General features: G+C 41.0%; 1 protein-coding gene across 1 annotated transcript in view; it reads left to right on the top strand.

The window, feature by feature from the left end:
- Window positions 1-25,524, top strand: part of tmem163a (transmembrane protein 163a) — a 70,647-nt gene extending 45,123 nt beyond the window's left edge. The window contains exons 3-8 of the mRNA XM_004082023.5: window positions 12,960-13,003; window positions 13,587-13,678; window positions 15,710-15,806; window positions 19,629-19,740; window positions 21,525-21,666; window positions 21,815-25,524. Coding sequence (XP_004082071.3) covers window positions 12,960-13,003; window positions 13,587-13,678; window positions 15,710-15,806; window positions 19,629-19,740; window positions 21,525-21,666; window positions 21,815-21,875 — 548 coding nt within the window. The 3' untranslated portion in view covers window positions 21,876-25,524. The remainder of the gene's footprint in view (window positions 1-12,959; window positions 13,004-13,586; window positions 13,679-15,709; window positions 15,807-19,628; window positions 19,741-21,524; window positions 21,667-21,814) is intronic.
- Window positions 25,525-27,206: the final 1,682 nt, after the last annotated feature.

The following is a 27,206-nucleotide window of genomic DNA, read 5'->3' as shown; positions in this document are numbered from 1 at the left end:
CCCTCAGCATGCCCATAGGAAAAAATGTGCATGTACATTTTCGCTCTGCTGGCACAGTGAGTGGTCTACGACCTTGATATTTTGTGTGGGGCATCTGCGTGTCCCGTACAGGTTTGTCCATTCTTTGCCCACATACCGCCAGCTTCCTCCCATAAAGGCAAAGGCAGCTGGGAATAAGGCTTTCAGTGGGATCTATCCAGACGGGTCTGTTTCAGTCGCTGTCTTGAATATGAAGGTATTAATGTTCCAAAATGGACGAGCTTGTAGATTTGATTTGAGAACTTGTAATATAGAATGTGAAAACTTGTGCAGCAAAAATCTGCATCTGTGTGTAAAACTCTTCTGCTGTGAACTGACAAATTTCCATTTGCATGTGTTCATTTAGAGTTACAACTTCAAATCTGTGATTACAACTGCTCAAATGTGCTTCTGCGTGTGCTCATGACTTGACTTATAATAAAGATGCTCAATAGCCCTGGCCCTGTTGTTCTGCTACAACAAAGATGATTTTCCTGTTGGCAGCCGTCTAGCTGCATGTCTGCATTTAAGCACGAAGAGATCATTTCTCATTAAAATGCTGGAAAAAACAGAGTTTTTTCTTTAGAAATGCATTTTTAGTTCACTCTCCATGTTAATACAAAATGATTGGAAGACTTGCTGTCACATTTGAACGTTAATTAGAAGAATTATTGAAGCAGGAAGTCCGAATCTGTGAAGATCTTTCTAACTTTACCAAGTCCTCTAAGTCCTGCACTCTGATTGATTGACTCCGCCTTCTCTAACCCTTCCTACCCCCCTTGTTCCATTATCGGACACAGATCACTTTTGTCACAAATTTCTCGCAAGCAATGTGTCAGAATTCAGAGCGCAGCTGTAGCGCACTTGTGATATGCGCCAGCAGATTCAAGCACACGCAGAAGCACATTTGAGCAGTTGTAATCACAGATTTGAAGTTGTAACTCTAAATGAACACATGCAAATGGAAATTTGTCAGTTCACAGCAGAAGATTTTTACACACAGATGCAGATTTTTGATGTACAAGTTTTCACATTCTATATTACAAGTTCTCAAATCAAATCTACAAGTGCGTTCTTTTTGGAGCATTTTTACCTTCATAATTGAATAGGACGTATGCATTCATGTGAAAAAAAAGATGGTACTCCAGTACAGGAGCATCAGTTCTCTGTTGTTTTTATTGGATCCCTCAAGGTAAAAGAAAATTGAAGGTCAAAGGAGATGTTGGATGCAAGGGCTTGAGTCAGAAACGGATATTTTTCATTTTCCTTGTTTGAACAAAAAGGTTTCTGAAAAAACTCAACTTCAAAACAGATTTTGGCCTTAAAAAAGAGACTGATGTTTTACAGGGTTTCTTGCAACATGTAGAGACTGGAAGCATCCCCTGCAGCACTAGGTGTTAAACAGTTTCCTGCTCTAATTGCAGTTTCATCTGAATCCAGCGCAGTGCCTCTCTGAGCTGTCAAACACTTTAGAGTCCAATACATCACAGTGTTTTGATCTGAGAAGCCAATCAGAGGCTTCTGTGCGAGTGTTACCACGGTGAACAATGATGAAACAAGAGGCCTGTTGCCATGACAGGGCTGCCCCTCCGATGGGTTTTTCTAGCATGTTTTTAAATGTTAAGCTTTTACCAAACTCAGAAGAGAAGAACATATTTTTGGGGCTTTGAAGAACTGCAATTAGGTGGCAAATATTATGCATGGAAGGCTGTGAGTGGGGAGTCATTATTTTCAGTTTCTTTTTAAAACTGAAAAAAACATGAAGAATGAGCAAACATCAGTAATTTCACTAAATCTCTGTCACCTTTAGTGTGGCTTAAGATGCAAACATGGATGCAAAAGTTTGCTTTAAAGACTCACTCCAAAAAAATGGTGTTTTTGGTGCCTTTACCATGTTTTTGCATTTTCTCATGCAGGACATATTAAAAGAAAAAACCTGAAACTGCATTTTCTGCAAATTTCTTTATTCAAATCGTTGTTAATCAGGATTAGACGAAAAAAAATGCAGTTGAAAAAATGGTAAAGGGCGTATAATTATGTGTGGTTTTCCAACGTCCTTAAAGGCCCAAAGTGCTTTTCAGTCACATGGCAATGTTCAGTGTCTTGCTCCAGAGGTCGACCGCTCCACCTCCGCTCCACAGCAAAGCTTGTATTTGTGACGTGGAGACTCAATAGGCAGGTCACCAGCTCCCTGGTTCCCGCCATTCTGATGCATTCACCTGGCACTTGAAGACCACTAGATCAACGCACATCTCTGGTTTCCTCGTCCAAGCTGGAATCTGGTTCGAAACTGTACAGCTGGAGATCTCCTACTTTTTTGTAGCACTGCTAGTGTTTGGTTGGGTGTGTGAGGGTCTGTAAGCTAACAGGAGAGCTTGTGACAGGGAGGGAGGGACAGACTTGTTTCGTGCCAAGTCCTGCCCACAATTCAGAGACGGATTTCTAATGAGCTCTGCAGAAACTATGTCCTAAGAAGCAACGCAGTTTTTTTTTTACAATTTTGGCTAAAAACCGCAAAAGCATAGTTAAAAGACCGCTTTGAAAATAGATCAAAAGATGATCGGAGTGGGTCTTTAACTGATCCCTTTACAAATGTATTTTTTGCAGCAATAAAACAGTTTATATGGTTTCTTTGGTATGACACTCAAAATTGAAAGGCATGTCATGAACAAATATTCATTAAAAATTAGTGTAAATTTAGTGTTCTTTATATTGAAAAATCTGTTTAAAAAAAGAATAAAACTGCAAATTAATAAGCTTAAAATGTTACAAACGGTTCATATGCATTTTCTTTGCCACTCATGAAATATAAATAAATATTGGTAAAAATACATGTTTCAGTGTCTTCTTTGTAAAATGTATAATGAGCTTAATCCTAAAAGACATTTCCCACTATGGGTCAGTCCTCTTTTGTGCTGTGATCCCCCCTCCAGCTGGCTTCTGTTTGGTCTGTTTCATTTTGCAGATCAGTTCTCCAAAGATCTCATTTTTAAGTTGAAGAAATGTAAAGCTGCAGCTGCACAGCGAGCTTGATTTGGGACAAACATTCTGCAGAACTTTGTCAGCCTCCAGCTGAAATATGAACTTCAGCTCGTCAATTGTCAGGCGCCCCAGGTAAACAGTAAGGACTAAGACTCGCATGTGCACCCTCACTCTAACGCACTGCAGTTTCTCCCATTCTGTCCACTGACAGCTTTCTCTGTAAATTCTTCTGGATGTTGAGAATGAATCTTGACTTCAGCTGAGTCAGCAGACGGTCAAGGTCAGCTGGAAGCTTCTATGTTGAACACATTTATGCTAAACAGCAGGAACTGTTATTTTTGGAGTAATCTTCAAAGATCAATCAGAATTTATTAATTAGGATGTTTTGAATTCTTTGAATTACTGTAACTCTTCAACCGTTTACGCAATTAACGTGATTCCAACCCATTCCAAACTGACTGTCAAAGGTTTACGGGACTACAGTCCCACTGCGATCATCCTTTGACCTATTGTCAAAGCGTTCAATGGTCTGTTATTTATAATTATGCCTAAAACTGTCGTTTTCTAGGTCATACTTTCTGCAGATCAATGTTAAGTTAATGACGGGACTGTTGGCCTGCACTCATTTCCCATCATCCCTTGTTTACTCTCCCTTCCACTAGCTTACAGTCCCTCACAACCTAACATTAGCGGTGTAACCAAACTGGTGAGCGATACTGGAGCTATCCAGCCCTACAGTTTTAAGCTTGATGTCAGCTTGGACAAGGAAAACAAAGACGTACACGGATCTATTTGTCTGCAAGTGGATGCAAGGAGCTTGTGGCCAACGATTGTAGCACCGACGTCACAGCTGCAAGCTTTTTGCAACAGCATATTTTTCTGCTCCTGATTCATCACAATAAAAAAAAGGAAATGCTGTCTTAATTTTAATTTTCTTTATATATGTTTTCCATTATCAGAAAAATGCTACCGGATAAACATGTTAAAAGTACCAAAAACACATTCATTGGAGTGGGTCATAACATAAACCAACTGATTGTGATGCGTAGAAGAAGCAAAACTTTATTTTGTGTTTCCAACCAATATCAAAGGGGTTAACTGCACTTAGACTCCCAGGGCCTTTTGGGGTGGGGCTGCTGATACGGAGCTCCTGCTCCTCCAGCGTCCCCCACCCACACCTGCCTGATTGAGGCCAGTTGCTGGGTGTGGAGAGGTGAAGCGTTTCCAAAAGGCATCTGCACGCAGCTTCTCTCACACATGTCCCTGTGAAAGTCTTTGAATTCAACCGCGGCGGTACAGATCCGCTAATTAGTGCTCGCCGCGTCCCAACGGGATTGCTGAACATCATAAAAGCAGTAATTGAGTTTGGTGAAAGGAAACACAGGAAGGATTGTTTATAGTCCTGCTGACTGGAGATACAACTCAAATGCTTACATGGATTTTAACTTATTTATTAAACCAGATGCTTCATTAGTTTTTAGAGCTTTAACTACTGTTATGAATGGAATTCTTTAAATATACTGTCTTCTATTTCGCTCATGCATTCCAGTCCTGCACAGAGCTAGATTTATACAGCAGGGCTGCTGGCCAGTCTATTCTTCTGGCTCCCATTTTCCATTCCATCCAAAGGCTGCAGATAACTTTTCACATGTGGACTTTTGTGTCAACAAATAAATGCACCTAATAAGAGAAACGATTAACTTCATGTGAGCCAACACAAATCCAGCTCATTTCAAAGTCCAGCCGGAGACCTTTCTACAACGTTTTTGCTTCATCTCCTGCTCTTTTTAGCAGGGCATGAGGGGCAGGAGCAGAAGGACCGGTGTATTCCCAGCAGGGTTTTTCTGCAGGGTGAACTCATCCAGAGTGCAGGCCACGATGCAGAGATTGAGCTGTGGGTCCTGAATTATTAAAAAGTATTTTTCAGCTGAGGAGGCGGCCACATCCATGCCAGATCAGCCTGCTGAGGAAGGATGGTGTTTGCAAAATAGATTACTATTTTACTGAAAAGGTCTCCGTATTTTATGTTAGCTTTTTTTCTTTTTTTTAAAGGCAAGTACTAGGCATGAATTATAAGAATAACCCATAAATAATAACCCCAAACATTCATCCGTGGGTCTATGCCTTTTCCTAAAAAGATCTCAATGGTATTTAATTTCTGTTTACATTGTGAGGCAGCAGCAATAAAGATCCCAGAGAGGGTCATTTATAGCAGACCTTTACTATTAGTAGATACAGTGGTTGGCTAACTATTTGAATTTGGAGATGTTTTCATTCCTACTTTCTATCTAGAAATGTATTGATGCTTTAATAAATTAAATCCTAATTGCTCATATTCTATTTAATACATACATTTCTGAGACCTCTATCTCATTTGTACAATCCAAACACTCCACAAAAACCCATTGCATATAGCTTGGTCCATGTTTTCTGCCCTGTAGTTCATCATTATTCCTCTAGGGGCAGTAGAAGGGCTTTTCCTAAACACACTTTTGGAGGGAAAGGTTTTGCTGATTTTCTATTGTTGTCCATTTTCTTAAATGACTACTTTCTGTATTGAAATAATGCAAAAGTTGTTTATAATTAACTCTTTATATTATAGTTACACCATGTTAAAAATGTGTGGATCAAATTTGAGTCAGTGGGTAAATAAGGCGTTTTTTTTGCTGAACACTCATGTCAGTATTTTTGCATCTTAAACCGACATTGTTGTAAGGAAAAACACACTGTTTGCCATTGCAAACAATTTTTTGGGGATTACCTCAAAGGGTCTGAAAAACATCTTATTTCCTTAACATTTGCATTTTCTGAAATTTCGTTGGCGTGCAGTATTCCTCACTTTATAGCGTGGGTTACGTTCTAAATCTGAAAAGTAGGAATTACAGATGTTTTAAGACTGAAACATCTCACTCAACACTTTATAGACTTTTCTCAGACAGGCATGAACATTTTCACACTTTTCTCTCTTGTTTTCAAGTCTCAAAGTTCAAATCTTCATAGAAAAATACGTCCAGTTTCATGGATTAGCGATCTAGGTCTTAAGTAAATGTAAATCCTGCATGTTCTGTAGACGCAGCACAAAGAAGATTGACTGTCAAGGCTGACAGCCAATCAAGTTAAAGTCCCATAATCTGTCACACACCTAGGTGTGTGCTCTGCATTTGAACCATCTCCTTGAAGAATGATGAGCTGCAGACACAGCCTCGCTTGAGAACCATTTCAATCAATCCAACCCCTCAATGCTGAGTGTCAAGCAGGGGTCCCTAATTTTAGAGTCTTAGGTATGACTCAGCCTGGATTTGAACTCATGACCTTGCAATGACAGGGTGGACACTCTTCCACAAGGCCACTGAGGTGGCCACAGAACACAGCGTACTGGAAGGCTGTGCTGAAAGTGAAACAGCAAGCGAATCCGCCAACCGTGAGGAAACACTACAGTAGGATTTACTCTAGATTATGCCTGTGAGTCACATCGTGTACTGTCAATTATAAATGACAGACAATAATACATAAACTTTGGTCCTCTACCGGTTAAAGAAGACTCATTTGGCTGAAGTAACAATGTGTTTTGAGGCTGTTTTTTTCATGCAGTAACCAACAAATTCCGCTTATTACAAAAATGAAAACAGCCCTAATAAGGCACTGTAACCACTCAGACCTCTTCATCTACTAATGTATTTTCTATAAAATACACTTTAGGAATGCTTGCGGTTTACAGCAGAAACATCTTCAAAGTTGCTCTGCCAGGACGGCTCATCTTCTGTCTGAAAGCTCGTCCTCGTTTGTTCACTTACCTGCTACTTCTTAAAATATCAGTCTTCATTTACAGGCAAATCCGGACTGGGCTGCATTGTAGTTTGTGTCACCTCAGAGGTTTTCTGCAGTTTTAAGCTCAGATCTGAAGACATTAGTTCAGTTACTTTATTAGAGCTCAGATGACTCATGGATTTAGAAGATATGTTGATGTGGTGCCAACCTTTGCAATCTTTCTTTTTCCATCCGCTTTCCATTTAAATCTCTCCCTTTTCTGATTCAGTTTCGCCCACACCGTCTCTGTCTGGATCTGTCACTCTGTTTGTCTAACCAGCCTTCCCTCTCCCTCATTTCCAGTCTCCCACATTATTCCTCCGCTCTTTGGTGTAATTGAGTTCCGTATCCTTAAATTGAGCTCCTGCCCTTGAGAAACAGGGAGGAGGGCATAATTACTTATCAGGCTGAGAATGATTCTATAAACCTAATATGGATTATTTTTATGAGTCAATATCAGGGCTGGTTTCATGGTTAATGGATGGAAAGCAGCTTCCACAAATACCCCCCTCCCCCCACACCTTTCAGCAGATAGTTAAGATTTCCCAAATTGAAACAACTCCATTATTATATTTAATCCTCTCTTGAATTCTCTGCTGTAGAAACAAGAAGGCAGATCAATGACTTCAGAGTGGTGAAACTCCCAACAGACACAAAAACAGTGACCTCAAAAGTACAGACCCCTTGACGTCACAACGCCTGTGTGACGCCGCCAATTTGGGAGTCAAACAGAAAGCGTCACTGCTGTGGATCTTTTGTGGTGTCCACTCCACTGTCTGCCTTTGATCTGTTTGGAAAGACAAAATGAGGGGCACAGTTCAGAACCGACGTCATGTGTTTCTACAGCCCCCCCCAGCACACCAACACAACGTGGATCAGCGCCGCAGTGTGCGTATCAAAAGACTGGGTTACACAATATTAAGATATTTTGTTTTTCTTATATATATACAACATGAAACAAACATTTTTTTTAAGAAAAAGCCATTTTCGCATCTCATTTTCCAACATGGATGTGAGGCGACTCGATCTCTGAGGCCCCGCCTTTCATTCCTTTTGGGTGACGCCCATTTCATGACGTCAACCTAGAGCAGGCCGCGGCAGAGTGTCAGTGTTTCTCCCTTGACAAAAGTCAACAAACAAACTTTGGCAAAGATGGCTGTGCATATAAAACGTAAGCATTTAGGCGATCACCGCTAGCTCAGTGGAGAAAGTGTGTGTGTGTGTTAGCCTGGGGGCGGTGCTGGCAGTTCAGACTATTCCTAGAAGGGGCTGTTCTTTTTTCCTTCCTCATATAACCTCATAATAGGGTGAGGGGGTGGGGGGCTTAGCCTGCGATGAGCCTTGGGGGGGGGGGGGGTTTACTAGGCAGTGGCCCCCCCTCCTATGGTTGCCGTATGGAGTGGGCCCCCCCTCTTTCGGTTTTATTTGCACCTTAGACATGTAGGGCCCTTTGTAGGGGGGGTGCTTGGACATCACTGCCAGCAAGCAGCAGATGTCCTCCTAGCACCCTACCCGCCAATTTTAACCGCACCTTAGACATTTAGGGCCCCTTGGTGGGGAGGGTGAGGGGACATCACTGTGAGTAATCAGGAGATGTCCCCTTAGTGCCCTACCCGCCAATTTTAACTGCACCCCCCTTAGTACACACACCCCTCCCCCCTCAATATATACATCCCAACATAAACACACACACATGCACACACACACCCTCTTAAACACACATATACGCACACACATTTTGCAAGGAAGGTGGGACCTAGGACCATCTGTCCCCTGCCTCTTCCCTGGTGGGGGGTACGGGCCCCTTTGCGGCGGCGGCCGTGTCCCCGGGGTGCCGGCTTCCTGGGCCCGGCGGTGCTCTCTCCGCGCGGTGGGGGGGTTCACATTACATCTGAGCCGGGGGTGTTGGTGTCCCTGGGGGGTGGGTTCTGGTCCTTGCTCCTGAGCGCTGGGCCCCGCCAAACTTCCAACTGTGGCCGAGCCTGGTCGGGCCATATTTACAACACCCCTTGTGGGCCCTCTTTTTTCCCCGGGGTTCCCCCCTCCTGGGCGGGGGCGGCGGGCCCCTGCCTTGCTCCTCCCTGGACCAACTGTGGGCCGGGCGGATGGCCGCCTGGAGTGCGGGGCGGGTCTCCCTTGGGGGGTCCTGGCTCGTACCTGGGGTTTGGGCGGGGGGATGCCCGGAACTCCTGGGTGGTGGTGGGGTGCTCGTCTGGGGCTGTGGGCGTCCCTCTCCGGTGGGGCCCTGCGTTGGGCTCTCCCGGCGCGGCGGGGGGGCTGTTCTCCTGGTTGGGCTGGGGCGGCCCTCTCTTTCCCTCTGTGCCTCCCTGCTCTCTGGCTCTGGGGGGCCTTGCGGCGGTCCTGCTGGCCCTGGCCTGGGTGGCGGGCTTGGTCGCCCGGGCGGCGGTTGTTCCCTGCCGGTTTCCGTGTGGCGTGGGGGGGATTCCGGCTGCCGCTGCTGCTGCGGTGGGGGTCTTGGGGTGGGGATGGCTGGGCGCTCTCCTTCCTTCTTTACACATTCCACCATCCATATTAGAAGAACATGAGCACTCACCTGAGCACGGGTGTTGGCTCACCTTTGCACTGGCGGTTTGCGTGACTGAATGACTGAAATGTTTCACACTAGTTGGTGTTAAGGCATAAGTATGCGTGTGAGCACTATCTGTTTTGTGTACATGTCGACAGATGGACATTTTTGCAACTAGCAGGTGTGTTTGACACTTGGGTGTGTGTGTGGACAGGCTCCGCCCTTTTTGTACTGCATTTGAGCCTTACCATGGTGATTAACAACCAGTAAACTTGTTGCTCTATGCTGCTTCATGGTCTTATCCCCCTTCCCCTCCTACTATCACCCTCCTTCCCCCCCTCTTTCTAACGTCCCTCTCTCTTCTTCCCCTCTTTCCTTTTCCGTCCGGTCCAACACCAAAGATCTTCAAACATGTTTGAAATTAATAAAGTTTGGCCTCAATTACAAAAGGGGTTTATTCAGACATACCTTTGGTTTGTCTGAAGATTAATAAACCCTCTTGTTAAAGTAAAATATGTCCAACACAAGAGGCCCTCAGCTCTCATCTGTTTGCCCAGCTGTTGGACAGGACAAGGTTAAAAAAAAAAAAAAAAAAAAAAAAAAAGAAGGGGCTGTTCTTCACTCTGTGACATCACAATGTGAGGACTCACCTGTTTTCATGGATTGGGAGGGGCTGATGCTCAGAGAGCAGCGTTGCGTGAATTGAGCAAAATACCAAATTTGGCTTTGTATTTGTGAAGAGTTAACATTATAATATATTTAAAAAGCAAAAAAAAAAGTTGACTTTTTATGATTTAGACCTCTAGTATTACAATAATAATGTATCCTCCACATGGGTGAGAAAAACGGAGACTGACAGAGAGAAACAAATAATACATTCAGGCTTTGCAGGATGCTGCTTCGTCACATTTGAATGTTTTTGGGAAAAGTTTGCAGATTTTCTTATTATTATTTGGTCACCGTTAAAAATATATATTTTTAAAAATCACATGCAGGTTCTTGGTCCATTTAAATACTGCAGCCCCTTCAAAAATAATAGATTGGCACCAGTGCTGGATGTAACTCAAACAGTATAAAAAGCCCTAAACCTTTATCACTTTTGAGACAAATAAAATCTGCAAACCAAAGGCCTACCTGACACAAAATGTTCACTTCAGAGTCTCATGGCATCTGTTGGCAGACACCCATCCCACTTGACTGCGGCAATCCATCGTTTTCTCCATCATCCCGTAGAAATTTGTAAAAGAGAGGCTTGAATATACACTGATATTCTGAGCTCGGTGTGAATGTAGCATTATAATTGAATTAATTTTGTTAATAAGAAAATATTTGTATCTATCCTCCTTCGTGTACATCAGTGTTTTTACGGCATGCTCCGTCTGTTTGTGCTCGTCAGTATCTACCTCATGGCATGAGCCCACTGCAGACAGCCATCTGCACAGAGCAGTCTGTGAAGTCCAGGACAAATAACTAAAATCACTGTGGACACCTGCTATTAGAGCAAGGCAACAGCTTCATTCATTTGTACTTTCTGGCACAAGTCCCTGCAACTAATGACCGCATCCAATTTATCTGTAATACAGCGTCCCTGAGCTAACACGATGCAGTAGATTATCCCCAGCAGAACCAGCATGCACTTGGCTACAAGGTTGCCAGACAATGACGCGGTTCTCCTCATTTGGGAGTCAGCTACTTAAATTAAACAATGATTGAGTTAGAATACTATGACAGGCCTGCATTGAAGCTAAATGTTAGCTGTAGAGGTCCTCAGAGCAGATCTCCACTGAACGCTGAGGGGAAAACCATGAACTGACCTAAACGTTCTGGTCCGGTGCTTCCGAGTTAGCTGCTTCTTGTCAGGAACTTTACTGGAATGTAGACAGTCACACATGATGACCTTTACAACCCAGAACCAATTATCCTGATCGTCAACCCATCAATGCTGAAAATGTAGCCACAGGCCCGAGTTACAGAGTGAGACTGGAGACTCAAGGAAAGAAGAAAGAGGCATTTCTGTTCACTCTGACTCACATGCCTTATTTGTTTCACTTCAGTTTGGGCCCTCCAACTTTGGAGAACCCTGAACAACCATGTTCCTATAGAAAAGGATTGTTAAAATCCATTTTTGTTTGACGGAGATCTTTATATCTATCAGAACATGAAAAGATTTAGGCTCCATAATAATTCCTTAACACATCAACCGTTCAGTCCAACTGCTCCTCCACAATCATTTCTGCAGTCAGCAGTGATCTAGAACAAAAAGTGAATCCAGTATGTGAGACTTTCCAAAAGGCCAACATTTTCACTTTCAAGACTATTGAGTAATTAGAAAGTGATTCAAACGTTGGTGTTCTTGGTTACTCTTGTTGGAACCAAACTGTTTTACAAAATATTTTCTGAGGCATCATCGTAAACAAATTAAAGTTTGAGATAGAAAAGGACATTTTTGTGGCCCTAATTAAATATGATCTAAGCAGTACTGAACAATTACTACTTAATTGTAGTCATTGTTGGTTTCTGTGACACAGAACAGCATCATAACTGGCAAATGATACTGAATGGAGCTGGTCTTGGATTTAGATCTGCTTGGGTTTCGGAGAACTAATGAAGGCAGTTTGCATTCAAATTAATTGGATAGTCCTAATTATTAATGAGTATTTTTGTGCAGAACATGCTTAATACAAAAATAAACAGCCTAAAGAAAAAAATACTGATCTAAAAGTACCAATCTTAATACTGGATCCTTTTTCAAAAGTTGAGAAATAACTGCACCTTTTACAGGGTTTTTACAATGTGTTTTTTCTTAAGAAGTTTATATTCTTAGGAATTTGCATTCTCATTATTTCTTTGACATCATGAAATCGTGTCTGGATTCATTAAAGTCCGATTCTGAGAACGAATGTTTGCAAAAAACATGAGAGAAAAAGGGAAAAGAGGGGTTTGTCAAAGGAGAAGTGACTAACCGGGAGGATCTGAGGGAAAAGGGGTCAGGAGGAGGACCGCAAGTTGGAATCCTTTCGCTTGTTTCCTCACTTCAAACCAACATTCAGCTTGGCCTCAAATCTCCTGTTGCCATGGCGATTTAACTGCTGATGCAGTGTCCCACGAGTCTGTCCTGAAAGCAGAGAGTGAACTAAACACACAAGGTCATGCAGCAAGACAAAAACAGCACAGGTGCGCTAGACAAAGACTTGAGTGCAACGAATAAAAAATATATTTGAAAAACCGTTGAAGTTTTAATCCTGTTGTGAAAATTCCTTCATTTTTGGGACTATATTTTGAAGTAGATTGTGTAAAAGTCTTAACCAATACAGCATAAAAATTGTTTATCTGTGAAGAATTTAGCTATTTTGGCCCAGATTTTTGTTTCACCATAATCTAATAAACACACGGTGCGAGACAGTTTGACCTTTTATCTTAACAGAAGCTGTCCTTCATATAAACGATATGCTGAAATCTCATTATTATTCACCCATGTCTGTTTATTCTGTACATTGCAAAAGATGCGCTGTGTTTGTGGGGGACCTAGTCAGGTCCGTTCCTGGAGAGTATTGAGGTGATTTTTTTTTTTCTTCGTCATATGACTTTGAAAAATGATTGCCATGCTTCTTGTCTGTCTCCACAGCGGTATCGTTCATGCGTCACAGTGCGTCAGCCTTCGGATTTGCGGTGAGTCCCCTGCTTTCCTTCTTCTGCACTGATCAATTAGTAACAACTGGGATCTTGGTGATTTATTAATGAATCCCTGTACAGAAGTAGAGTCGGTTCCTTTGTCGCCAAGGTAACAGGGCAGACAAGAAGGACCGGTCATGGAGCTGAGGTCGTCTGTTGAATGTCTTATTGAGGCTGCTAAACAAACTGTTTAGCAAAACAAGATTCTGATTAACTGCTGTGACTCGAAGGAAATTCTCCAGATGGAGAAAGATAAAACAATCCGAGTTCCTGAAATCAGATCAGACAGTGAAAAGAGATTTATTTTATTTTGTCTTAATACAGTTTTGATCTAAAGTCAAAAAATGTCATGTTTGTCTTTATGAAAAGTTAGGAGGTGGTTGGTTTTTCTGTGATTATTTTGACATTTTTTATACTCCTTTGCACTAAATAAAACCTCAAAAGAAATTCTGAATAAGTTGTTAAAATGTTAATTTGGACCAATTTAGAAATTAGGGGCTGTGACATGCTTTATTTTTATATTTATCTGTTGGTTTTCAACGTTTGACTTTTGTCTCCTGGCTGCTTGTTTTCTCCCTAGTTTGATGCCACTCTGGACGTCATGTCATCTGCCATCGTTCTTTGGCGCTATAGCAACGCAGCCGCTGTGCACTCCGCGCACAGAGAGTACATGTGAGTAAAAATAAAGAAACAAAAAATTGTGATGGAAATTTTTGTTCTTTCACACCATGTGAAAACTCGATTCTGATTGGCTGCAAAATGTCCAGTGACAATTAAAAAAGAAGTTCCGGTCACAGCGCCTGGATGCTTGTTGCACCCGCCTAAAGCCAGTTGGTAACCAGAATAACAGACACATAGATGGAGAGACGTTATTCCACAGTTCATCACAAGACAGTAAAGACCTGTCCTTTAAATGGTTCTATGATGGACATGCCAGGATTTCTATCAATTATTTTGATCATCGACAATGTTTTTTTATATTGAAAAATCTAATTTAAAATGAACAAGATTCAAATAATATTTGATTTAATATATATGTATTTTTAAGCAGGATAATGGACGACGAGGTGTCCATTGTCAATAATCACCACAGCAGCCTTTTACAGGGCTGATAACTGCAACACATCCCCCACTTGACCCCGGCTCTCCTACTACCCCCCCCCCCCTCCTCCTTGCACTGTCTGGAGGAATGTGCCTGGCTCATGGGCAGATCTCATGGGGGTCCCCCCCACCCTCCATCCTCCCCACCCTCCTGAGCCTCATGTATTCTGTTTTGTCTGCACACGTGCCATTTGTGTTAAACAATGTAGTTTTTTTCTTGTGTCTACGCGCTGTACGCAGTGTTGGGATACGACTTTTTTTTGTCACGAACCCCGCCCCCCCCCACCGTTGACCATCTGCATGCTATACAAAGGTGCGCCGGCGCAGGTCATCTAAGGGCCCGTACACACCGGGACGAATATTCGCCAGGCGTTATTCGCCAGCGTTTTTCGCCACGTTTTTTGTGTTCACACCCAGGCGATTTTCGCTGACGATGAGTGGAGTGAACATGCAATTTCATTCCCTGACATTAGATGGCGCTTAATGTGAAACAGAAATACTCCTGTACACAAGGTGGCGCTGCGCAACTTTACGCTTCTTAAAGTCGCTTTTCACTCAGAAGAAGAGAGCAAGTATTTACACGCTTGTCAGAATCAAACAAAGAAAACACGAATATTTCAAGCACCAGTAGCTCCAACTGGTGCTTGGTTCGGGGATGTTTTAGAATGTCCGTCATTATTGCTTCGCGGCTGTGTAGACGCTACTTGGCGTCTATCTTCTTCGCTGGTATGTGTGCTCAGCAAGGCAGTTTTGTGTTTGAGCGCCCCCAAGTTGTGTTTTACTGTAACTTCAGAAGCTCCAGACACGTGAGCAAAAGCGCCATTCTCATTGGTCGAGTAGATTTCGACGCGATGCGTCGAAAAAAAAAAACGAACCCGAGGCGTTTTTTTTTTTGACGCTTTAACGCGTGGCGTTTTTTCGCGTCGGTGTGCACACTCTCATTGGTGCCCTTTGTTTAGTCACGAGGCGTTAAACGTCGGCGAAAATCGCCGGCGAAATTCGTCCCGGTGTGAACAGGCCTTAAGGCGCTCGGATGCATTGACCTCAGTGACCTCTCGAAGTGTGTGTGTATTTTTGTTGTTGTATGTCTGACCTTCTCATTTGAGATGTACTGGAACTGACTTTCCCCTTGTTGGGATAAATAAAGTTCATTCATTCATTCAATATGTCCATATTCACAAAGGACATTTTACGCCTCCTCGTCATACATATAAAAAGACGGATCTATGGACACCTCTTTGGGTTTTATCCTTTACATCAAAACTAGTATGAAAGCTGATTGGTTGACATGATGCGTTTTCCTTGACAAAGTTCCACTTTTTTACTGAAGGACCCTCGATCACATTTATTCATTGACTTAACATTACAACTGGTCGCCCCTTATGCGCGGACTGCTTTTGGTGTGAACGCAGCTTTAGACGTAAACACAAAACTCATCAAATGAACTGTTGATGTTAGAAAAAAAAACATTTCCAAATCTATTTTCAAATAATGTCAAGTATGTGAAGCAGTCCATCAGGAAATATTCAATTAAATAATGCAAATGTTTGTTAGTACAGCTTACAAAAAAATAAAATGTACTGCATGTCTGATTCTGTGCAGAGCGTGCGTCATTCTGGGGGTTGTGTTTGTCCTGTCCTCCATGTGCATCCTGGGAAAGGCCATTCACGATCTGGCAACAAGGATGCCACCTGAAGTGGTGAGGCAACACACACAAACACACACGTGCGTGCCAACACACATACATCAGCTTACAACATCAAACAAAAGAGGACATCATTTTCCAATCCCAAATGCAGGATGTGGGCAGATGAAGGTGCAGCATTTTAAAGTCTGTGTGGAGCGGAACACACAGCGTTTCAATGCAACTTGTAAATAAAGTCCAACTGCCTCTTTTTTAAGACAAAAATGTCTGTGACTTTAGAGTAAAAGCTCTTCATCTTTAAGTTTTGAAAGCATTGAAAAACCCATTTTAAACTTTGAAGCTCTTAACCTCCATCTTTGTTCTTCCCGTAATGACCAAAAGTCCAATGTCGAAGGTTTTTTGGAGCTGAGAAATTGCAAAAGTCCTTTTGCAATCAGTCAGACCTAAGCCTAAAATAATGGACTCCTTTTGAACTTTATTATCAGCCACCGAAAAGCAAACGTGAGCTCACATGCGCCCTCTACAGTTGTGGCAAAACCATTGCCTGCCTCACCATGTGTCTATTCAGTGCAGCTTTACGTCAGATTAGAACAGCAATACCCAATAACAAAAACATTTACTGATGGAGGACACAGACAAAGAAAACTAGGGTTAAATTGTATTTTTTAGTATTTCTTTATTCAAATTATTGTGAATCAGGAGCAGAGCTTATTTGTGACATAGAAAATAGAATTTTGCTACAAGCACCAAAAGTCCCGCCCACAACTCAGTGGTGAATTTATAATGAACTACTGCCGCTCTGCAGAAACTATGTCCTATAAATGACGAGTTTTTTACTTAGCCTAAAAACGGCACAATCATAATTAAAAGACCATTTTTGCACACTTTGAAAACAGATCAAATAGATAATTGGAGAGGCTATTACAGCTTCAGGATGTGGTTTCCATGGAGCTGACTTGATCTGTAATTAAAAGACTTCCAAGCTGTTTACTTTAAGCTGACCTCATATGTCTCCCAGGGTTTCGTTATCATGTCTAGTTTCCTTCTTCTTTCTCCACCTTTTTGGCCGACTCAGTAACTCTTTCAAATACTATGATTCAGCTTGTCAGAGTGATATCAGTGCTGTGAGAGACATCTCAAAAGAGCATCAACAACAGCAACATGGTTTCACTTTCAAAACCTTTGCTGTTGTTTTTTTCTGCCGAGCTCACATGCAAGCTGAAAAGCTCAGGGGGAAACAGCAACACCGGGAACGTGTGTAAATGCTGCCACCTCTGGCAAATCCTATCCACTGACCAGACGGGGAAGAAAATTGGACATTTGGATTCGCATCACGTTCCGTGTTGCAACTGTAGCTGTCTGTCTGCATCTGGTACCTGGTTAAGCAGAGCCGAAAGCGGCTCCTGCTTTCTCTCCTCAGAGAAGAAACCAAAGCAACCAGCTGAGATTTAAAGAACGTGCGCCCACTGAGATGCAGGATTTTTACCAAGATAAATGTAACCTTCTGAAGCTAAAAAGGTAAATGGTTAGAAAACTCTGATAACCATTACCCATCAAGCCTCATAGAGCATCAGTAATGGTATTCACAGAAAATAAAGTATTAGGTTCAAACATTGAACTAAAATTTAAAGCCTTTCGGTCACATCAACGGTGGATTATATCAAACCACGCTGAACATCTTTACTATTTTTAGTAATAAAAAAAGGCAATTCTCTTTTCTACTTTTAATGTTTTAATGTTCACTAATGTGAGGTTTTCTTTTGATCTTTGAGTCTCCGATTCCCTATTCTGTTTTGTGGCTGTAAATCTATGATTCCCCTTTGGATTAAGTTAAGACAAACACCTGCTTCTTGTTTTCTTATCTCCTCAGTCAATTTCTTTCACTTGTTTTTTTATTTATTCTGGCTGATTTTAGCGTCAGATGTTTTTTTTGCTCCCTTTTATGTCTATAATTAAACCTTGACAGTGAAAATCAAATATTGCAGACTTCTTTTTGTTTTTTATTTTATCTTTGCGTTTTGTTTCCACAATCTTTTCAATATTATGAATATTTGACGCTTTTAATATTAAAAATCACCAAAAGGAATTATTAATTTGAGAAAAAAATAGATATTTGCTCAGTAAGCAAACCTCTATTTTTAGCAGCAGCCCCCACCAGCTTGAATAAACAATGTAAGGTCATGACACAGCGCTGTAATTGGATTTAGTCTGAAGTTTATCAAGTTCATTAAAAGCTGGACCTTCTTGGGCTTTGCTAATCATCCTCCTTCTGCAGAACTTGTGCTACTGAGCTTGATCTGAAATGATGGTCGACTTTCTCCTTTTAGGGTTTTACATCACAGATTTTCTAATAAAAGCAGACCATCACACCACCACCGCCATGTTTGATGGTTGGTCTTTACAAAACAACACCAACCAACCAACCAACCAACCAGTCACTTTATTTGAACAACTTTCATTAACAAGTAGAAAAGAAAGTGACGGAGATAAAATACATTCATAAACACAAGTTAAAACAATAAGAAGAGTAAAAGTAAAAAATTAAAAACAACAACAATCGAAAAACAAACCCAAAATAACAGATATGAGGAATTTTAGATTGATATATTGATAAATATTAATATTTTCAATGTATTTTGGTTAAGTCTTCTGATTTACCTTAACCCTAGAAAAGGGGTTAACACTACTACGTGTTTTACGTATAGGTTCATAATTTCAAATAAATATTCTCCAAAAAAAAGACAATAAAACCTGTGCTGCAGCAGTAGGGTGAATTCTTGTGCAACTTCTGGGTGGCTTGATTTGGAAAATGACCATATCATCCCCTGGTCTGATTTTAATTGATTTTCTTTTTAAGCAATTCAACACAGGAACAAATTAAAAAAAACACAAATTCATTTTTTTTTTCTTTTAAATCTGTGTGGGTCTTTAAGTCCTTAAAAAGCACAACTCAAATCTCAGTTTCTGGTACCAGAACACATTGTTAACTTGTACTTATATAAAGTCTGATTGTATGCAAATCTCCTGAATGGCCTTGATCAAAAATCTTGTCTGGGAGATCAAAACAGACAAAAGAAAATGTAGCTGTGTCTTCACTGTCCTGTTTTCTCTGCCGGTTCTGCTGTTTCCTACTGAGAACCAATTAAATCAGGGAGCTCAATCCTCAGGGGTCAGGTGTTAGTTATTGCTGAGTGTGTTTCCTATTTGTGGTGAAAAAGCCAAATTATCACATGACTTAGAGATAAGTGACCTTGAGCTCAAGTGGAAAAAAAATATAAAAAAATAAACAAAAGGCCTGCAGGGAGCAAAGCAATATTCTCAAAATGTTGCTTCCTCTTGAATGTGAGCAGTTTCTGTTTTCAAGACCTTTAAATCCTTCGAAGACCCAGTCCAATAAAAATTGTGTTTCTGGTGTTTTTAACATGTTCTTGTAGCATTTTCCTCACAATGGAGAACATATATATAAAAGATTTAAGATTAACACTGCATTTCTGAGTATTTCTTTACTCAAATTGTGAAGAATCAGAAGCAGATGAAAAAACGATTTGAGAAAAACTGACGTAGAAACTAATATGTGTGGGCCAAAAGCTCCCTTCTCTGCTCCATTCTGATGGAACCACTTGCAGACAAATAGATACATTAACATATTTATTTTACTCGTCTAAGCTGGCATCTGCCACAAAACTGCACGGCTGGATAGCTCCGATACTGCTCGCCATTTTTGTTGCACCGCTAATGATAGCTTGGGGTTGTGAGGGGCTGTAAACTAGCCGGAGAGAGTGTAAACAAAGGGATGATGGGAAACTGGAAATGATTTAAGAAATTGAACAAAAGATTTGCATGTATTTTAATAACCCTTCCTGCTTCTGTCTCCAGGATAACTTCCTCTTCAGCGTATCCATAGTGAGCGGCCTCGTGTGTGCCGTACTGGCTGTGGCCAAGTTTATGCTGGGAAGAAGGCTGACCAGTCGAGCCCTCATCACTGATGGTATCACACACACCTACACACACATTTAGACCAATAAAGATCTACAACAGTTTGAGCTCAGAGCTCACGATCCAACAAAAAAAGGATGAAAAAGAGCATGTCTGCTCCTGTTTTTGTTGGAAGGTTGCTAACACATGCACATTGAGACATAAGCAGCACAAACTACACACTCCAATGCTCTCCAATGCATACACCATCAATGTAATAAACCTGAGGTTGCTCTTCTCTGAGCCTGGATTTATTTTCCTGTAGATTTTACATTTAGTGCAGGCAGGACAATAACCTACTGAGCTGGAGTACATCAGATGTAAAAAAACAAAAACAAAAAAGGAAGAAGACACAGTAACTGTGTGAAAGTTCATATTTGTCCACATCACAGGGCTGTCAAAGCAAAGTCTTCAAGATCTACCACCAAGTCTGTTTATACACAGATTTTAAATAGATTTTTTTGGAAACTGGAAGCTTGCAAAAAATGAAAATTATCAAACTTCAAATTGGCCTTGTTTGGACCGGTACATTTATATATAAATAGTGACCGACAATAAACGGTCTGTGGTCTGAAAAAGGTTAGGGACCACTGGACTAGATAACATTTTTGTCTTTAAAAGTGGGGAAGGACAGATAAAAAAAGTCTTCCCTTCTGTTCTGAAGGATTTTAAACACAATCGACATCCATGCATCCATTTTTTAACCCACTTAGACTCCTTTGGGGTCATGAGGTTGCTGGATTCTCTCCCAGCTACTGTCTGGCAAAAAGAATCGTCATCAGCAACCAATACCAGTCACACATAGAGACAATTTAGAGTGACTAACATGTGAAGCATGTTTTTGGACTGTGGGAGGAAGCCCACGCATGCATAAGGAGATCATGCAATCTCCAACACTCGACATCCATGTGCTTCTCAAATCCAGTGATGCACTGAGACAATATCTGGTCCAAACATGGATAGGTAAGCAGAGACATGTAGTTTATGGTGTGCAGTTTGTTCATGACAGTCTAATAATCCAAGATTGCTGCACTTCTGTACAAGTCGGCACATAAGTAAAGCTGCATTTTCAGAACTCAAGAAGATGAGCAGGGTAACATCTCAAACAGCCTTTAAAATCCAGTTTTTCAGAAGAACAGAAATACTGTGGCTCAATAACTCATACAAGTGTAGCGGAGACACCCAGTTTAAAAAAGGATCGTTTAGGATTATTTCTGTTTTATTCCATTTTTGTGTTATTGTTGCGTCAAACACATATGTTTCCTTAGAGTTAATAAGTCTGTATGAGAACTGGACTGAGTGACCCCTCCCCCCTGGTGTCCCAAACAGGAAGTACCTGCTGGCTCCAAGTACATGTAGCTAAAATCCCATACACTTCTATTGAGAAATATACAGCTATTACTCAGCCATTCCATTGGTCAGAATAACCGTTGTTGGTCTGTTACCTTTTATAAAACATGTTCTTGCTAATCCAATTTTTTCCCATGATGTTCTTTCTGTAGTGCAAATTTTTCAAGTTATAAACTTGACAATAAGATGCCTCGATAAAAGTAGGTGGAGCCTGCTGGCCCCCATTTAAACCAACTTGGACCAATCACTGCTTACTGATGTCATCTGATTCCAACATGACAGGTGTTCATGTAGCAAAAATGGCAGAACGAACCAGAAGTAAACCATGTTCCTCGGGTGACATCACATTTGTTCAGTCTAGTTCTTATAAACAGTTCATGATCTGTAGAAACACTAACAGAATATTAAAAATCACAGTTGAGTTGAATGTGGCATTTATGTGTTTAGGGTTTAACTCTCTGGTCGGAGCCATCATGGGTTTCTCCATTCTCATAAGTGCTGAGGTCTTCCACCAACACCCTGATGTCTGGTTTCTGGACGGCACAATTGGAGTTCTTATGGGTCTCATCATTCTGGCTTATGGGGTCAAGTAAGTGACAGATATCGGATTCCACAAATAGCAGAGTGTCAAAGGGACAACATGAGTTAAAATGGTGTTGAAACATGCAGAAACAATTACTTCTGCACAAGGATTTTTATTTTATTGCATTTTTAATATGTTATGTCTGTGGCCACAGGCTCCTGAAGGACATGGTTCCCCGCGTGAGGCAGACAAGAAACTACGAACGCTTTGAATAAATGACCTGGAGGTTGATGAGGAGCCTTGAACCATTTTACGCTCTTCCGTTTTTTTTGGGTTTTTTTGTGTGTGTGTTCAGATGCACAAGCTCATGTACTGTGTGGATCCATATGTGCTGAAAATACTGTAGGTCATGCATTTACACAAACATATGGCTGAGAGACTTTGGGGTTAATCCAAGACCAATTTCTTCCTCCGTTTGGTTTTCAAAGAACATTAAATGAAAGTCAAACCACAGAAAGTTAGTGCTGAATGAATGTAAAAAGTCTCAAGAAGTGATTTAAATTTGTTCAGGAGACAAAAAGCAATAAGACTTGAAAAACCTCCAACATTTTCCTCAAGTTTTCACTGAATTCTGCTAATGTGGTCAAAATAACAGCGATATCAAACTGAACCTCCCACTTTCTTTATAGCTACACGTCTGCAAGTGTTGGTTGCAGGTTCTCTACAGTATTCGCTTCTTTAAAAGTCACTGTTATGACTTTGTGCTTCTTATCAACCAATAATCAATAAATACTTTATTGTCCCGTGAGGGAAATTTGTCTTGGGCTGACGAGCCCACAGCTACAACATAAGGAAAACAACAGAATAAACATGCACAATAAGACGACACCCACTAAAGTAACAACCAGAGACACTTGCTCTAGACCGTTTACAGTTTGTTCAGCAGTTTTATGGCTAATGGAACGAACGAGTTCTTATATCTGTTGGTTTTATATTTGGCTGCTCTGAAGCGTCGTCCGGCTGGTAATAATTCAAAGTCAGAAAACAGAATCTGAGATGGATCGCTGATAATTTTAAGAATTAGACGTGTCACAGAACACTCATAAATTTGCTGCAAAGATGGAATTTCGCGTGTACCTTTGACCTTCATAGCTGTTTTCACCATGTTACTGATTTTTATCTCAGAAGTACCTCAGGTTTTGTCGAGTATTCGTAGGCTAATTTAAGTTGCACGCACTTATGGCGTGATGCTACAGGTGATGTTGCTGTACGGTGCCCCTGTGCCACACCCTTAGTCGTTAGTAAGGTGCAAGGACTGGTCCCTTACTGACCACGTGCGAATGCGGCACGAGACTTGTAAGTGCCCGTGGGACGCAAATACATTGCTCATTGTTCATTGGCAACAGTCCAGCTGCGCAGACTTTTCACGTAAATAGTATTAACGGGCCCCTTGGGCAGGATTTGGGGGTTAAAACAAATAAAATTTCCGTCCAACATGCCTGCATAGGTTCCTTACAACCTGTCAGCCGCAGCACGCCCGTAAAAATAAATGTGAAGGAACATTTTGTTCGTTCCCCGTACAGTTTTGCCCACTTTCCCCCCCACAGACAGCCCGTCTCCACCCGTGACAGCAGTTGTGACCAAGGCTCTAGGCGACCCCAAGTACAGTTTTGAACTCTCCATCATTAAAAGAGGCTCTTTAGCTCAAAAAAACTTGATTCCTTCAACATGAAACCGTAAGGAGCCATTTTATTTATTTATTCAATTATTTTTGTGTGTTTTTTTTTTTTTTACAAATTTTAACCACAGTTGCTTAAGGGAACCAGAGGAAATAACGGTTCTCAGAGAACTTCACCAGCACAACTCTGTAGCCCACTTCATTTGTCAGACTGTGAGGGAGAGGAGATAAAATTCGACTGAAACAAGCAGTACGCCAGAAGAGCCGACTCCGCAAACTCAGCTTCCTGTTAGCATCAGCACAGAGCTAGCTGCGTCTTGACCCCGAAAATCTAGATTAAAATTATTTAGAATTTTTTTACAAAGAAGAAAAATATGGATCCCAAATTGTCATCATGTTTGATGACTCTAAAGGCACAAATTTCTATTTTTACACTGCAGGCTCTGATACTTGTGGTGGAACATAGCAAAACTCTCTTTCCATCGCCTCATAAAAATTAATTGACTTATTTTAAGTAAAATGATAAAAGCTGAGAATATCAGTTCAGGTTTGCGAAAAAGTGCAGAAATGTTAGATTTAAGTTTAATGTTTTTTGGAAAACAAATGAATAAGAGATCAAAATTTCCCAAGTACTGTTGCATTTGTTTCAACGCTTAACTAATTAGTTATCAGTCAATTGTCATTTCCTGGTCAACTCATTGCTTTTCTAGAACATTCCCACTTAAGAGTTTCATGGTAAAGAAATGGTTCATAAGGTATGAAAAAAACTGTGAAAGATTAACCTAGAAATTAGAATTTATTATTATTTTTTTTTAACGTTGCAAATAATTCTTTGTTAGAAATCGCACAACAAAATAACCGGTGCACAACTGTTAACACTCATTGGCTTCAACTGAGTTTTATTTAACAACTTCAAACTCACTGCCAATAAAAGTAGCCTAATCAGTTAGTAATCAGGACAGTTAGGTAAATAAATGCTAAAAAAAAAACTTGTTTTCAAGCAGAATCCGAAATCCTTCCCTACCCAAACAGCTCCTCCTTATCCCTACATTTATCCCTCCAAACGGAGGGTTATGGAAAAATAGTGTTTTAAAATCCAGACATTTCTACCACTCGATGACGTCATGAATAGTCACCAGTCGCTCACGATAGCGCGTAGCTGCAAGCCCTTGAAAAATACACATAACATCAATTTGATTACTTTAGGGAGTCGTGCATAAACAAGAAGTCAATACTTACATTTAAATGTAAACTCCTGTGCTTCAGAGCACTCCCAGGTGAAGAAATGTCTTACCCTACCGGCAGAGGAATACCCAGCTCTCCGTCACTATGACAAGTTCGGACGCCACTACAGCTCCAAATCCCTCTACAATTGGAACAATAGGGAGGAGCCAGAGGGGTAGAGATTGAATTTGGATTTGGCCTTATTGCTAGCTCACCGCTACCTTTTTGAATTATTGAACATTATACATTTATTAGTTTGATGTAGTTTCATGTAGTTTCTCACCTGTATAGCAATAACACATTGTTTTTCTTGAACTTGCGCTACCAATAACTGCTTTTTAACTTCAAGGTTAGTAGTCACCTTTTTCTCAGTGAGGTCTTTCTCCAATATGTTAAGCATTTTCAACATTTAGTGTTATATTTAACAACTTTATTTTAATCTTTTGCAAATACCTCATGTGTTTTTTTGTTTTAAATAAATTATCTTTGTTTGATCACACAGAATTCGTATACTTAAATATTACCAGACAACCCCGCTCCAGATGAACTGTAGTTTAGCTTTTATAAAGGATGGGCTCCCAGATCGTCTTGTCTGTGTTCACACCGATTCATTTTTTACAGGTTTTCATTGTTTGTGACATTGTAATGAATCCAACAGATGTGTTTAGTACTTGAAATATGTTGGTTTCATTTCTAGCCGCCTCCATTTTTGTCCTCAGTTTGAGACATTGAAGCTCATAAATCAGCTTGTGTGAATTTGTCCAGATGCGGAGTTTAACTCTGCGTCTGCTCGCTGGTGTGTTATCTCGATCTTGTGCATGTCTCCTTTGGTATTAATTAAGAAATTGAATGTAAATTCAAAGTGCACTGTCTGTAAATATATTTAGCACACTGTTTGGGAGTATAGACAACGTATAGTTAAAGTACAGAGTGATTAATGTTACATATACTTACAATGTTTACTCTGTAGCGTGCATATACTGTAAATGTTGTTTTACATTTGCTTTACATTACAGGTGAAATGAAAGTTTTACTGTAAGGTTTTGCACTGTAGCTGAATCATTTGGATTGGATGTCTGTGTGATCTGACAGAGCTGCCCAAGGTTCAGCTTTGCACTTGTATTTTATCAGCCAAAAACATGAGAATCCCCAGATTTTTTGAAGCGTTTAGGATGATTTAATGAATTTGAGTAATTATGGAGCAAATGGACTCAAACCTGTGGTTACATGTACAGCAATCTATGACATCACGTCAGGAACGTTTGCTGCAAAATTTGAAAAACACTTGCTGGTTTGTGAATCTGTGAAGAAAGTGAACCCCCTTGTGGCTGCAAACGTTATGGCAGCCGTGTTAAATAATACACAAATCCTGAGAGGGACCGTCTATATTTATCCGTGTGAAGACAGTTACCGATCCTTGGGCAGTGACTGTGCAGAGGCCTGCATCTCCTCTGCACTCTATCCGCTCTGTTCCAGCAGTGTGCTGGACGTGTGACGCTGTTGCTGGCAGATTTTATTCTTTTTTTCTTTATTTCTAGCTCTGTTGTGAAGAAAAAGACGTGGTTTAGCTGTAAAATGAAGGTGTGAATCTGTTCGCACCCTTTCAACTCACCAACAGCACACTGATTTGTATAACTCTCCCTGCCCCCCACCTCTTTACTGCATAGAAGACAATCTTTACAGCGACTTTTTTCCAAGCGAAGCACAGTGTTTGCACATGAAGCTGCAAATGAAGGCACAAAGGAAACTCATGTTACCAGCACCATTCCGACCTGTAGCCGTACGGCAAAAAGGTCACGCTGCACAAACTAGCAATTTATTTCAGCAATGTTTTCAACTAAATCACATCTCAGACTGTTTTTGACTCGTTTCAGCTTTAATTAAGATTTTATTTTTTGTATTCCAGTGCTTGTTACACCCAAACATAAGCTTCTAGAGCAAAGGAGGCGTGTTGTTGGAATCTCTTTTATAAGCATACGGAAACAGATACATTCTCACTGTATATTCATCAATGAGGGGTGCTGGTTGTGACAAAAGGACTTAGCCTCACCTCCACTGCTTTACCAAAACCCTATAAATTAGTACCAACTGTGTTGCTGTGCTTTGCATGGGCTTGTAGGAACCTCTACAGTATCAACAATTACAGATGCATAGCAGCCACACACGCAAACAAATGACTATTTAAAAGATTATTTGTCTGTTTGTACAGTGATGGTAAATAGTGGTATTAAAGATGATGTACTAAATGCACTATTTATGTAAAAGAACAATATTGAAATATCTTTTTTTGTGAATAAAAAGTTATTTTCTTTGATTCAGTAATTAAAGTTTTTTCCTGGTTAATCATTCAATGTTTCTGAGAATTTTATTTAAGCTGTCAACCAAAAACTAGGAAGTTGGTTAGTTAGTACGAAAGCCGCACCTACCTCGCAGAGAGACGTAGTCTCTCCAGCGTGTCCTGGGTCTTCCCCGGGGCCTCCGCCCAGTGGGACATGTCCGGAACACCTCTCCAGGGAGGCGTCCAGGAGGCATCCGGACTAGATGCCCGAGCCACCTCAACTGGCTCCTTTCGATGTGGAGGAGAAGCGGTTCTACTCTGAGCCCTCCGCGGGTGACCGAGCTTCTCACCCTATCTCTAAGGGAGCGCCCAGCCACCCTACGGAGGAAGCTCATTTCAGCCGCTTGTATTTAGGACCTCGTTCTT

This window comes from Oryzias latipes, chromosome 21 (genome assembly GCF_053564925.1).
Source record: "Oryzias latipes strain Hd-rR chromosome 21, Olatipes_Hd-rR_3.1".
Lineage (NCBI taxonomy): Eukaryota > Metazoa > Chordata > Actinopteri > Beloniformes > Adrianichthyidae > Oryzias > Oryzias latipes.
Note: the sequence above shows the minus strand (reverse complement) of the source record. Positions and strands in the feature narration are given on the sequence as shown.